Here is a 15,453-nt window from a genome sequence, read left to right on the forward strand (position 1 = left end):
TTCCATTATTTATGCACCTTGTATCTCCAAGCAAATTATTTTCTTTCACGTATACTTCTGTTTTCAAATTGCTGTCATAGGGCCCAATCCTATCCAATTTTCCAGTGCCGGTGTAGCTGTGCCAATGGGGCGTGCACTGCATCCTGTGGTGCGGAGGCAGTCACAGAGGCCTCCTTAAGGTATGGGAACATTTGTTCCCTTACCTCAGGGCTGCATTACAGCTACACCAGTGCTGGAAAGTTGGATAGGATTGGGCCCGTAGTCAAGTATTAGTGTTTATCCCATTTTTGTTTTATTTTCTGAGACCAGAACCACCTTTATGTGCTTTGTACTACATTTTGTCTAAAGCACACGAGGATGTTTTGAATGAGGGCTTTTCCAAATAGCCATAAAAGAAGATGTTTTGTCTGTTTATAAATTGCACTACAAAGTGTTGCGATTCCGGACAAAAGAAACCTGAGCTGACCATGACTCTGTATAGATTTTAACTCTGCACATACTCTTGTTGGAGGAAGAGGTTGGTTTATTCCTTAATGATGCAGACCTCTTGACCAGGACAAGGTGGGGCACATACCTGTCATATAGAAAACCTCAGTTTAAGATCTAAAACACCCTTATCTCCCTGGCCTAGTTTTAGACTGTTTGTGTCCCCCTCCCCAATTAAAATTTAAAAAATAAAAAGCAAGGACCAAACTTGCACACTCAGTAAAATGCACTTTGCCCTTGATAAAGCACGAGGGATAGAAGAGAGAAGAGAATATCAATCAAAAACAGTAATTGGGAGAGGAAGAGGGAAAAACCTTTCTATACAGCAGACTTCTGTCATGCTCTGTGGTGCTTTGCTCAGTCTGATAGGCTTCCTAGGATATGTTCACCTTCTGCCTGACAGCCTGGTTTTTGCTCACCATTGCTTATAGCATGAGCAGGCAGCAAGTTACTCCAGATCTACAGGCTGAGCATCCCTAATCTGAAATGCTGCAAAATCCAAATATTTTTGAGTGTCCCCACAAGCTGAAAATTCCACGCCTGATCTGATGTCACAGTCAAAATGCAAACACATAACAGGCATGCTGCACATCCACACTTTGGACAATGATGCACAACCACCCCAGTCACCCCCACTTCTGTCTGCCTCTCCCATCTTGGTAGCTTGAAAGTTTTTCATATGTCATCTCTGGCTCCCAGGAACCCAGATTCAAATACCAGCACAGCCTCCATTGGAGCATGGAGGACGATCAGAACAAGATGAGGAGGGAGGGGGGAGTTGATAAATAAGATAAATGGAAAAAAATTGTTGTAAAGTCCTGATGTGGAGAAGGAAGGGGTTGGGGGAGGAATATTAATTATAAGGCTTTTTCCAGTACTTTAAATGTTATGGTCCAAATTTTCTTATTTCCTTGTTAAAAAAAATTATATGGGACCTTTATAGCTAAGAATCAAGTTATTAAATACAGAAAAATTCATTCCACCCTCCTGAAGCTGACCAAATTCAAAATACTGGTGAGGACTGGCATAACTGCATACTTTCCCATGTCCAAACTTCTGCCTGTGAGAAGCTTTTTAACCTAACCTTCTTTGGGCACAATCCTAACCAACCTTCCAGCACTGACTTAGTCACAGTGCAGCCCCAAGGTAAGGTGACAAACATGCCCTTACCATGAGGAGGCCCCCTTGACTACCTTCCCACTGCAGGATGCAATGCAAGCTACATTGGCACAGCTATGTCAATGCTGGAAAGTTGGTTAGGACTGCGCCCTTTGTGTCTTAGGATGTAACATCCTAACAGGATTGGACTGAAAATCTTTTTTCCATTGATATCCCTTGTTAAAGGGCTTCTGAGTCCCATGTTGGATAGTTGCTCCCATTTGTTATAGAACATTTAGTTGGCTTTACGGCACAATCCTGAATTGGTGGTGAGCCAGTGCAGTTGTCCCTGCATTAGCTCAGAGTGTTGCAAACATGCCGAGGCATGGGGTGCCTGATGCTCGACACAGTATAAGGGGAAAAATATCTCCTTACCCCAAGGAGACCTCCAGCCAGTTCCCAAGCTGCACTGGAAACAGCACAGGACGTGCAGCCTGCCTGCATCAGTGCGGTTTAGGATTGGGCTGTTAATCGGTTTGCACTCACAGTACTAAGGGCACAATCCTACCCTGCGCTGGAAAAGGCAAGCCAAGAAACTTGTGCTGTATCCTGCGCAGGATAGGGGCCCAAAGCGGCTCAGCCAGAGGCAAGAGGAAACTTTTTCTCTTGCCTCTGGGTAAAGCACCCTTGCCCCTATGGGTCTCCTCGGACTTGTGCCACCTCCTGAGGTGGCACAAGTCCAAGGAGAGCAGAGTAGCTTGAAGCCACTCCAAACTCCCCGGGAACAGGGGTTGGGATCCAGTATAAGGCTTTGGGATCCAGCACTCATCCCCAAAACAATGCACCTTTTAAAAAACATTATTCTTCTGTTTGTTACTGAATTGAACTGATGAAGCCATGGACTTCAAAATGAGCCCTTTTCTACTCACCCTGCTCTATTTTTTCATAAGAACAAAAGAAGACAAAAGAAAATATTTCTTTACCCAGAGTATAATTAATCTGTGGAATTTCTTGCCACAAGAAGTAGTGATGGGATCTTGCCTAGATGGCTTTAAGAGGGGACTGGACAAATTTCAGGAGGAAAAGTTAATCACGGGTTACAAGTCATGATAGATATGTGCAAGCTCCCGGTTTTAGAGGTAGGCTACCTCAGTTTGCCAGATGTAGGGGAGGGCACCAGGACACAGGATGTGTCTTATCTTGTGTGCTCCCTGAAGCATTTGGTTGGCCACTGTGAGATACAGGAAGCTGGACTAGATGGGCCTTTGGCCTGATCCAGCAGGGCTCTTCTTATGGTGTTATGTTTTTAACAGTTTTGAACTTAGTCTGAATATGTAACCACTGATTTTGCTATGATGTGTGATGCTTAATGTGGCTACAAATATTTTTATGCTGCAGTACAGATCTGGTCATCATATTTTAAAAAGGATATTGTGGAGCTGGAAAAGGTGCAAATGAAGGCAACCAAAAAGATCAGGGTGTAGAGCATAGGAAAGGCTATAAGTTTTAGGGGTTTCTAGTTTAGAAAAAAAAAGTGTCTTATGGGGGACATAATTGAGGCTTATAAATGATGTGGAGAGAACAAAGAAAGAATTTCTTCCTCTTCTCCAGTCGTGCAACAATAAAACTAGGGCCAGCTAATGAAAATGATTTGCAGTTTAAGGGAGGCAAAAGGAGGTCCTTCTTTACACAGTGCATGATTAATCTATGGAATTTGCTCCCACAAGATGTGGTGACGGCCACTAACTTGGAGGGCTTGGAAAGGAGATTGGGCAAATTCAGAGGCTAAGTCTACCCACAGCTACTAGTCACTACGGTTACATGCTACCTTCAGATGCAACAATCATGTGTCTCTGCATACCAGTGGAGAGGAACAGTGGTGGAAAGGGGGGCTGTTGTCTTCATTTCCTGCTTGTGGCATTTGGTTGGCCACTGTGTGAAACAGGATGTGGTGAGAGAGAGAGAGAGAGAGAGAGAGAGAGAGAGAGAGAGAGAGATCTTTGATCTGGTCCAGCAAGGCTCTACTTATGTACATTTGACTTATGACACACACACCCATCAAACATTTCAAAAGGTGTATTGGCATGGTCAGTTGGAAATAAATTAACCACATCACAAACTTTTTTTTTTTTGAGTGAAATTGTTTATTTTATTTAATAAGCAGAAGTGTTTCAGTTGCATTCAGTTGCTTTGAGTAAAAAAAAAAACATGTTTGAGGTTTATGTTGTTTTGGAAAACGTATTTGCATTGGAATCTAGTCTGTTTCTAAAGGCCTAATTTTCATCCTGACAGTTTTAAGAGAGTAATCGGAGGGCTTGAAGGGCACCCAGACCACCCCATTTTCCATCTCATATGGAATGTTGTTCCTTGGATCATACTGACCTCCTGTGTAATAAATCCCATTGAGATTAGCAGCTTGGCAATTGTTGTACCACCAGCCACCTCCATAATTCTCAGCACAGTTTTCCTCCCACTGGTCATTGTCTCTATCAAAGGTACTAAACTTCATGTTCGCATGTGCTGTGTATTCACTGCCTTCTTCCTCTGAGCCTATGATCAGAGCATCCCCAGCAGTCCCGCTGTAACCAGAGACACGGAGGATATAGCCTTCTGATTCAGAGCCTATGCGTATGTTATATTCTGCATAAGCTTCATTGCCCTCCCAGTCCTCTAATTGTATTCGAAGGACAGTGTCCTTCTGGGTCAATATATGGAGATTTTCATTGCCCAACCAGAACTCTCCTTGCCCTTTGCCATCCACGCTGCCGAAACCTTTCTTGTAGTCTTCCCAGGTCCGGTTAAAATTCAATGACCCATCCAATCTCTGTTGGATCAGAAGCCATCCTCCCAAGACATCCTCTTGGTCGCAATAAACTGAAAAAACCTTAGCGGCTCCTGCTGGCTTGATTCTGAAAATGCCACTGTTGGCACCAGAAGTGTGTTTCTGGTGGATATCCACACAGTCTAAAAAAAAAAGTTGATCTGGTTGACAGGAGTTTTCAGTTAAGTTTTACAGAACAGGCTCACAGGAATCCAAACAGTAGTCATGCTGAAAGTAACTTGATACATTTAATTTGGGTGACACTGGGGAATCTTGCACTTTTCCCAACCCCCCCAAACTGATTATTGACATGCACATTTTTAATTGCTTATTTTCTATGCAACTGCCTTTCTACCTAATTACTAATGGTAAGAAGTCACTGTCCCCGCCTTTCCTAAATTGGCAACAAACAGACACATTGCCTTGATTGACTAAAGAATGAAATGGATTGCAGTCATGATATAGCCAGTGTGTCGGTTTGGCTGCAGGCTGAACTCACTTCTGCTCACTCAATAATTATTTTCCATGAGGTGGATGGATACCTGTCCCGGTGTAGCTTTCCCCCAGCTTCATTGGTCCTGCGCCCAAGCTGCGTGCTCGAAAATCAGGAGCATCCTCTCCACTCTCATGCTGAAATGGTCCAGGGCCTTTGATAGATTTGATTTCAAAAGTGGAGCCCCCTTTGTTGAAACTGCTGCTCCTGCTGCTACTGCTGCTGGACACAACTGTCCTAGATGAAGTTCTACTAGAATGGAATTCAGGGGAAGGATGGTCAAATGATGAAAAGTCCTCTTCCTCTCCCTCACCTAGCTCAGAAAAAGCATCAGATCCTTCAAAAATCACCCTGCGGCTACTGCTTCCTGTGCTGTGGCTTCCACCACCAGTACTGGATGTAAAAAACTCTCTTGCACTTGCAAACGAAGGAGATGATCCAGTTCCACCCCCACTAGAGCTCACATGGTAGCTGCTGCCGGTTCCTTTGGCTGCACTCAGCAAATATGAACAGTCTGAGCCATCTGATGATTTATACTCTTCAATAACCTCTTCCCTGGGACCATCAGGACCATGAGTCACTTTTTTGGTGATGGTTTTCATGCATGTACGGCTGGCATGAGTAACATGAGGTTGCTCTACACTCAGAATAGAGGTCTCCCTTCTGGAACCAGGAATGACTTGCTTGCTGGTGTGTGGTTGTCCTGCTGCTCCTGTTCCTGACACAACAAACTTGGTGTCCACTGTAGGGCCTCTGGACTCTGCTCCTGAGTCCTCTGTAACTACTTCAATCAGCTTTAAACGGTCCAGTATGTTCGCTTCTTGTTCTGTCAGAGGAGCCGTTTTAAAATGTCCAGGAACAGTTGAGTCTTTCAGTGGTCTCATTTTTAGGACCTTCATGGGTTGAGCTTGAACTTCTGGTTGCAAGTTGATCGAACTGACTTGTGTGAGCTGCCTCTGTATGAGGTCATAGCTTTCGTTATCCACTTGATAGTCGTAAGCTCGAGTGCAAGACCCTTTGCAGGCACGTATCTTAATATCAACGTCCACCTAGGCAGAGATGGAAAGAAAAAAATGTGGGTTTACATTACACTCTGAGTTTCTTTAGTCTCCTGAATAGGGTTGCCACGGCAGTTGGCCAGAAAAAGGCAATGATCTTTAACACTCCTGTTGCAGTGGGAGAGGAGGCAACAATTTAATAAAGCAGCTTGGTGGGTAAAAAAAAAAAGGAAGGGCAGCATGGCAACCTCAGAGTGCCCTCTCACCATTGTCTCTTCCTTAACTTTACCTCCATCACCTCCTGCTTCTTCCCACCCAATCCTTTTACTCCCAGTTTGCTCTGCCAAGCCTCTTTGTTTGAAGATGCAGTAGGGTTGAGAACAAGTGGCAGGAGATGAATTAAAAGGAAGGGACTAGGAGGACACCCCTTTTCCAATCCAGGGAATGGAAAGAGCAGAGCCTGGGGCATACCAGGCAATGAGGGTGGCAGCATTTTACATGCTGTCTCAGGTGCCAGGAGGTCTTGAAGGATCCTGAAGGCATTATCCACATATTGGAGAGAGAGAGAGAGAGAGAGAGAGAGAGAGAGAGAGAGAGAGAGAGAGAGAGATTTGCCTAAGGCTATGTAGCCAGTTCAAGGCAGAAGCAAAATTTGAACCTGGGAAGTCCTAATTCAAAGCTCAGTCTCTTTGCCATGACACTATACAAGTCATGCTCCCTCAGCACATATGTTTATCAGCATTTTTTGTTCTGGGTCTTTTTGCTTGGGGAAAGGTAACAGTCACAAACAGGAATGTTAGCCATCTCTCAGGAATGACAGAAACTCCCAGCTTTGGAAAAAGAGGAAAATGGCCTACAACTTACCTCTAAACGCTTCAGTTCCCCAACCTGACTTTGGATGGAGTTTTGCAACAGTCTGATCCTGTTGACTTGATCAGCAACTTGCTGCTTCAGAAGCACAAGCCTCCGTCTCAGTTCATCACTTATTTGCCCATAGTTATCGCCTGCCTCTGTAACAAGAGAAGTCATAGTTGTTATTTAAAGGATCACATTTAGCTAAAATACTAATTCAACATTTTAAAATATAAACGTGTTTTTCAGCCCATTCCTATGCAGGGTCTATGGCAGTGGATCTTGCAATAAGTCCTGTTATGATGGCATGGAAGGCACACTGCCATCATGCACTCTGGAGCTACTGAGGCAAATGGCCAGAGGCTCTGCATATCTACCAGCAGATCCCGGAAGCCCACTGGAGCAAGTATAGTGGCAGCAGAGGTGGGCAGGGGAGACTAAGGCTGGGCTGTGAGAGAACTTGAACCACAGTTCAGTTTTCCCCAGAAGTATGTGAGCCTTTGGGAGTGTATGATAGTCCTTAGGGGCCTGAACAGTTCTATGTTCAGATAAATTAGGAACTGTAGATGCATGAAACTGCCTCCCAGAATGCATCTGTGATGTCACTTCTCTTACTTCCCTGTGTACATGAGATAATCATATATTCTGCCCCAATGGATTCCTGCTTCCACTTTTCTCTTCCGCTCTCTGTTGGCTCCCTTGTGTTAATTTTGGATTGTAAACTCTTTGGGGCAGGGATCTGATGGGCAACCCAATCCTTTCCTTCCCTAATGCCCAGGGCTACAGCGGTGCCAAAATGTCAATCACTGTATCCTATGGAGCCAGGGAAGCAGCACCAGGTCTCCTCAAAGTAAGGGACCAAATAATCCCTTACCCCGTGTAACACTCAGGTGGCCCCAATGCATCTCCTTGGATCTGCGCCCACTATTGAGCAGGTGCAGAACTGAGAAGACCCGTTTTGGGTTTCCTGGCCCAGAAGGGGGGTTAGGATATGGTGAAAGAGCCTCCGCCTGCCCTCCCCTCACCCAGGTCTGTTCCCTTCTCACCCTCCCCTCCACCCTGAAAAGCCCTGCTGCCAGACAGCAGCTGTCCTCAACGTTGGGAGCTCTCAGCATCTGTCTTCAGGCACCGAGGCCCAGTACTGACTGATGCTGGGCTCAGTGCCAGCGGTGCATGCGCCATGGCCCACAGGATTGGGTCCTTAATTCTTTGTAAGGCACCATGCACACAAATGGCACTGTATAGAAACAGAGAATTATATAACTACAGATGGAATATTATGACCCTCATAATTCTGAAGAGTCAAACTAATTGAAAGGGGCCTAGTTGATCTTGTACATTAAGAACAATTATTTGTGTATCGTGAACATTAGCACCAAAGGAAGCATTGAGATGACACTCACGTTGTTCACTGACAATATTTTTATCCAGGTAGGTAGTGATTTCTTGTCTCACCAAGGATGAACTCTTGTAGCTGTTTTGATTATCTGCAATCAGTTTCTTAATTTTCTTTATCCTGTCACCAAAGTCCTTATCTGTTTCATCTATCAGTCCCTGCATCCTGCATCCTGAGGGACATTTGGAACCCTAAAATCAGAAAACAGAAAGAACAAAAAAAAGTTGAGGTGAAACATCTGTCATATCACTTGATCAGCCCCCAAGTTTTATACAGTGACGAGAATACAGTAACCACTTCTTAAGAGCCTGATTCCACTCTGCTTTCTCATGGTCCCACAATGTTCTTTCCTTTCAAAGAAATGTTTGCGTATGAACAGCACTTGGGAAACCTAGTTTAGGGTGCAATCCTAACCAACTTTCCAGTACTGACATAGCTGTGCCAATGCGGCATGCACTGAATCCTGGAGTGGGGAGGCAGTCAAGGGGGCTTCCTCAAGGTAAGGGCATGTTTGTTACCTTACCTTGGGGCTGCATTGCGGCTAGGCCAGTGCTGATAAGTTGGTTAGGATTGCGCCCTTAGTTTCACTTCCTCGAGTTGTTCCATGACAATCCATTTGCTTTTTTTGTTTATGCCATTTCACCCTCTTTGAAAATTTTGAAACTAAATTTTCTTTTATTTTGGATCTAGAAATTCAAGGAAATGGAACCCTTTGTAGCAATGACTGAATTGTATTAATACCACCAGTATTATATTGCATCTATACCATCAGTGTCTACTATGCCATGACTATGATTTTATACTGACACTGTGAGACATAACAAAACATTGATTAGTATGCTTCAGATTATTTCATTGTCTATTGACTTACCCATTCATCATCAGTGCATACTGGCCAACTCTTGTCATCTCTGCAGTGGGACTGGGCTTTATGTTCCACTATTCTGGGTCCACGGACTCCTCCTCCATGCTCTTCAAAGGTGCCTGTATCTTCTGCCTGTCATGACAAAATGGGAGGAAACAACAAAATGGAGGCTAACTACTTTCACAGTAACAGACGCTTGAGTTAATATACAACATGGCAATATTAGATGAAAATAAAATAATCACCTGCATTTGGGCATTTGTTTCTGCTTGCAATGGTTTCAGTAGAACATTTCAATTATATTCAAATTCTGCCCTGATGCTATAAATCTTGTTGATTTTTGATATTACATGTTTTACTGGTTTCTTGCGCTAATCAAGTCACAGGCTTTAATTGTGAAATGTCCATTTTGAGAGTGTTTTACCACTGAATAATAAATACACCTTCTGCTTATAGTGTTGCTTGTCAACAGTTGGAAGCTCCCAGCATGCTCATCTGTTTGAATTGAAATAGGATGGTGTGGAGGAAGAAGGCAATGTCAGCTATGTCATGGGCTATGTCAGAAGGCCAGATGTAAGGGAGGGCACCAGGATGAGGTCTCTTGTTATCTGGTGTGCTCCCTGGGGCATTTAGTGGGCCGCTGTGAGATACAGGAAGCTGGACTAGATGGGCCTATGGCCTGATCCAGTGGGGCTGTTCTTATGTTCTTATGTTAATGCTGAAGCCCAAGGTGAGGGGGCTGGGGTGGGCTTCAGATTGCTCCCCACCTTGCCTACCCAGTTGCTTTCTGAAGCAGTTGGGTAGTTGAGGAGAAATTGAATTTGAAACCTCTCTCAGTTAACTGAAACAAAGAAGCATGATGAGTAAGGGATGAAAGGGAAGGAAGAATATCCAGAAGGCCAGGGTACAATCCAACCCAAGGGAACCCTTGATTGACTTTCCTATTGAAATCAATAGAGCTGATCGACTTTGACAGGATTGTGTCCCATTTCATTATCCTTCAAGGCAAAAATGAATATATACTCATAAACTGTAAACTGCCTCCAGTTGTGGCTCTTGGTATCCAGGAGCAAAGACTTTGCTTGAAATCAAAGCATCTCTCTTTGCTTGAGAGACTTTCCCACTTCATCTCTTGGCTTTGAATCTTACTAATTAAGCAAAGCATTCAGGAAGGTTTTCATCCATTTTTGCTTTCCTTGCCTCAGTCCTAAACACCACTTTAGCAACAACAACAGGTATTTATAGACCACCTTTCTGTTCATTGGATTTCTCCTTTGACTTTATTCAAGGCAGTTCACACCCAAAGGCTTACACTTTCCATAGTAAGATCTAATAACATGGGAGTACTTTTGAGAATCCCTTACATGTCTGAGGGCATTTCCAGAATAAAGAGTCCCCAAACAAAACAGCTTGTATTTTTACTGCCATTTTAAAAGGCAAGTCTAAAGTAGAAGCATGGATAGAACATAGAAATGGCAGCACAATGATTCCCAACAAGTGACTTGGGGAATCTCAGTTTGTCTCTCCGGCTCCCTTGTATACCTTTGGAAATCTAGATAGTTAAGAGGGGCTTGCTGAAGTATAAGCATAAGCTTTCGTTTGAGTCATGGAATTCAGAATTGTGCAAGGAGGACTGGCAAATCAAAAGCTTTTCCTCGGCCTTAACCATTGTTGAAAAAGCAGAATTCTAAAATTTACAACATGATTGATGCTGGTGGGTATAAAAGAGGACATATAGAATGTGGTGTCAGCCTAGGCATCGGGAGACTTGGTCTCAAATGTCCACTCAACCATGGACTGGGCGACTTTGGGCCAACCACTCTCTTTGGGTCGAAACGTCCTCACAGGGTTGTTGGCAATAAAATGAGCACAAGGGAGTGGATAAGCATGTAGGTTTCCTTGAGCTCCTTGGGAGAAGGGCAGGGTCTATATGCAACAGAATAAAGTTTTTAAAAAACTTACTTGCACTCATGAGCTTAAATATTCAATCACAGATCTTAGAACAAATTACACTAAGGTACTATATATACAATATACTGTAAAATACCAGCCGAGGAGTCCAGAGTGAATCTAGCTTAACTGGAAATATAATGTTTCTAATGCAAATGAGTGCCACATGTAGTAGTGTAGTAAACCGAGGCACCAGGTTATTGGAAAGAAATTATCAAAGTCTTGAAGCAGATTTCAGGTTATGAACTGCTATTAAAGCCTACTAGACTGGCTTCTGAAATGTACTAGTCCAGGGGTCTCCAAACCCTGGCCCGGGGGCCATATGCGGCCCACAGTGAGCTTCTATCCGGCCTTCGGCCAGCCTCTTGTCCCCTGAAAGCCTCTGGCCCACTTTGCTGAACATGACTGAAACTATGCTCTGGATGCATTTGGAGGGTGTTCTAAGGGCCAGAGAGGTTGAATAAATGAGCCTATTCATTCATTTATTCACTCATCTAAGTTCCTCATCTAAGTTCTCTAATTTTTTAATATAAATTTTATATTTAAATTTTTTTCTGGCCCCCCAACACCATGCCAGATATTTGATGCGGCCCTCTGGCCAAAAAGTTTGAAGACCCCAGGTCTAGTCAAAGTGAAAGATCAAGATATATATTTTTTTAAATAAATACTGGCTGTGATCCTGCTCCATTAAAATCAAGGGTTACCCCTTTAAACATTACAGCTAGGACAAAATAACAAATAAAATGTGCAAATATACAAACAGATTTTATCCTGCAAGAGTAGATATGTTTTGAACGCATTTAAGAATCACCTCTTACCAATTTGAGGATTTGAAGGGAAGCAAACCTCCCTTGCACATCCCCCCCCTCATTTCTGTTTATCTGGCAGCAGAACAGTGCCAGCATGCAAGCAACTGAAGAAACAAAAATCAGTGTAACTGTCAAGGAAATAGAAGAATAAGGTGAAATTAACTCATACCCAGATAATGCTGAAGCACAAAAGTGCACAGAAGAATCTCATCTGGAACATCTTGAAAGCTCTAGAAGTGACACAAAGAGATGCTTTTCATGTAGAGTTTTCAGTTGAATTTAAACCTTTACCTTGGAATTGTTAAAAAAAAACAACACATCCCTTTAGATTAATGATTAGTTTCCCTTCTGTTTGCAAAGTATCAGTGCAACATCAGAGTTGGGTGACCTAGGATCTGTTGCACAAGTTCTTCCATTTGTTTGCTGGGGATATGTTTGCACAACATCAGCAAACATGGGGGAGAGAGATGGGGGGGGGGGATCACCTCACCATATTCCAGGAAAGGAACTGTCTAAAGTTTACCTTCTAAAGTTCAAAATAATTCTTTTGTAGACAGATCTAGGGAGGAAAAGTCACCTAAACATGGGTCAATATAAATGCAATCTATTTGGCACTCTTGGCAAAGCAGGGGTGTAACTTGTTGCATTACAGGAATGTCAGGTTTGCACATGTCTATTTCCCATGCCAGCATCAGCCCCTGTCCTCCATGTGACAATGGTGAGGGAACCATATTGTCAGCCTTTCCCACATAATCCTCTGGCTTGAAACACAACTGGAGTGATATTGGCGAGAACAATCACACTGCTTTTGTAACGGGGAACCCAGTCTTTAGATACCTGGAATTGTGGGGCAGCCCAGTCCTAACCTGTCCTGGAACAGGCAGGCCAACTGGCCTGAGCCGTATCCAATGCAGGTTAGGATGTGGCTTCCATGCAATTTGGAGTACGGGGATATATTTCCCTATGCACTGCGTCACATGGCAGCCACCCCTATGGGGCTGGCTACTTGGATCTGTGCTAGTGCAATTGTTAGTGCAGATCTGAGCAGCCCAGTGTAACGCCATGCTGACCAGGAGGGCCAGGCCAATCCCACTCTCCTCTTGGGCCTGGTCCACCTATTGGTTCTCTCTCTCCGTGCCCCCCCCCCCACACCTTTGCCCACCCCAAAGGAACTTCTGCCATGCCATCTGAACTTCAGGATTGTGCTCTTAGTTGCGCAGAATATCCATGTTTTCAAATGAAAGGGATTTGTGAGTATCTTGTTCAAACTATACATTAACGTAAATACACAACTTAGGGCGCAATCCTAACCAACTTTCCAGCACCGAGGTAAGGGCAATGCAACTTCGAGGTAAAGGAACAAACATTGCCTTACCTTGAGGAGACCTTCATAACTGCCTCCCAACTGCAGGATGCAGCACATGCCCCACTAGTACTGCTATGCCAGTGCTGTAAAATTGGTTAGGATTGCACCCTTAGTTGTGTGTTCATGGATTGTTTAGAAATAGCATACAAGGGGTAGGGGCAACAAAACAGAGGAGAACCATGGCAGAGGTTAGGGACACTTTTGTCCTTTACACTTGTCAAAGTGCAGATATCAGTTATGGCCTTGTGTTAGCTTTTTTTAATGGAAAAAAGTTCCCATTTGCTTTCAGTAGTAGCTTTTTCCATTAAAAATAGCACGCTGGTACACACGTACCAAGTTTTTGATTCCTCTACTTTCTAACTTTGCATAAAGTCAAGAACTGTAAAGACCAGAGCAGGCTGCAAACAGGGATTGGCAGCATTTTACTAGTGCTAGAAGCTGGATGAGCAACAAAGTGGTGCAGTAAGGACATCTGGGGGTAGTGCTGGCCTTAACAGTCAAAGGTGACAATATGTTATACCATCCATAGAGGTGGCCATGTTAGTGTGAGGTAGCAAAGCAACGAAGAGCCTTGTGGCATCTTAACATTTCAGAAAACAAAGCAGGTGCTGTATATCAGGAAGAACTGCCTACTGATGTAGAAATGGGGAGAATTTGATAGTGTCAGACAGCAAATACAACAGGCAAAGAATGCAACTCGCACTGTAAAATGTTAAATTTCTCCCCCACCCCACTTCTTTAGTTCCATTCACCTTCTAAAAAGATCTCCTCGCACAATGGCATTGCCCTCATGACACTGGCATTTCGCACACACTTGAACAGACTGGCATGTGAATTTAAAAAAAAAAACTTTAAAAATGATACATTAAGGATTTATAGAGAATTCTCAGTTTTGTATGTTGACACTTCACTTACCGGGGATAAAGAATAAGCTGATTATGAAAATGTCACAAAGGAAGCAAGCAGTACTGTAGCAGGAGAGTGTTAAAATTAATCATGTTGAGGAAGCAAGTGGAAAGGGGCACAGTTCCATACGAGAAAAACTGAGGCCATCTGATTTCCACATCTGCTCTGAGTTTCATTAGGAAATGTTATCTGATCCATAGTCAATCCAATCCCCGGCGGTGTCACTGGTTGTAGCGGCACAACTGCTGCATCCAGCAGCACTGCCAGGGCTGCTGGAGGTCTCCTCGGGGGAAGCTCCAAGTCCTGCAATGGCATTATTTTGCTATTTTGCCGGCACAGACTTTAACCTCTTTGTCCGACTTTGCAGCCCAACATGGAGGATAGAATATGGCAGAGCAGGGCTTGTACAGGCCCCCAAACACCTGAGTGCATCCCAAGAGATTGCGAAATAGGTTATGTCAGAATTTCCATCATCCATCCTGCAAGCTTCCCACATGAGGTCTCCAAATGTTCACTTCTTACACCAGTTTTCTGCAAGGTTCTGTTCGGTGATGAAAGGGTGAAAAGGACTGGCTCATTTGGAGCCCCAAGGCAGTTGACCTGTTCTGTTTTCCATGCTGTGGCTTCCAAGATTAAAACAAACATTAAGCCCTGTCCCGTTCCAGATTCTGCCATAAGGGAGTTGGGGTCAAATCCTATCCAACTTTCCAGCCCTGGCGTAGCTGTGTCAGAGGAGTGTACACTGAATCCTGTGGTGGAAAAGTAGTTACAGAGGTCTCCACAAGCAGTGGTGTAGCTAGCGGGGGGTGGGAGGCATTCCACCCCAGGTACCACCCTTGGGGGGTGACACCACAAATGCCCCAACATTGCTAACATCACAGAGGTTCGGAGGAACCCCATCATGCTATATACTGTCAGATGCTGAATTTCCAGTGGAATGCAATGCAAAAAATTGGATTGAAATATCTCCTTTCCATCAAAAGTTATGGCCAAAAAACTGGAAACAAAAAAATGCATGGAACCCTATGGAAAATGAAACAGCCATATCGTGCGTTTACTTATGAGTAGGCAAACTTGCCATAGTTCGTCAGAAAGGGCAGGCTGAGAGGAACCCAATGACACTAGAATGGTTCCTATCCAATGAAAGCAGCCCCCCAAAACACCCAAGAAGGTAAGTAGTAGGAAGTACATACCTTATGTCAAAACTTACTTTGACAGCTGGTCCCGCCCCTTTTTACTGGAAATCCCGCCCCCTAAGGGGGTTCATGTGACCCCTCAAACAACTCCCCACACTGCCCCCCACCACTGGGGAGGGTTTTTGGGACACCCCAACATTTGGTTTGGCAGGAAAAGGAGCCCACCAATGAAGTGTGGGAAAGGGGGTTCATGTGACCCCTCAAACAACTCGCCACA

General features: G+C 44.1%; 1 protein-coding gene across 1 annotated transcript; it reads right to left on the reverse strand.

The window, feature by feature from the left end:
- Positions 1 to 3,838: 3,838 nt before the first annotated feature.
- FGA (fibrinogen alpha chain) lies at positions 3,839 to 11,988 on the reverse strand. Its single transcript, XM_066632584.1, has 6 exons — positions 11,938 to 11,988; positions 9,016 to 9,141; positions 8,152 to 8,335; positions 6,761 to 6,906; positions 4,948 to 5,947; positions 3,839 to 4,548 (listed from the first exon to the last, which is right to left on the reverse strand). Exons 1-6 carry the CDS (start codon positions 11,986 to 11,988, stop codon positions 3,839 to 3,841), a joined length of 2,217 nt encoding a protein of 738 aa, XP_066488681.1.
- Between the last annotated feature and the right edge of the window lie 3,465 nt (positions 11,989 to 15,453).

This window comes from Tiliqua scincoides, chromosome 6 (assembly GCF_035046505.1).
Source record: "Tiliqua scincoides isolate rTilSci1 chromosome 6, rTilSci1.hap2, whole genome shotgun sequence".
Lineage (NCBI taxonomy): Eukaryota > Metazoa > Chordata > Lepidosauria > Squamata > Scincidae > Tiliqua > Tiliqua scincoides.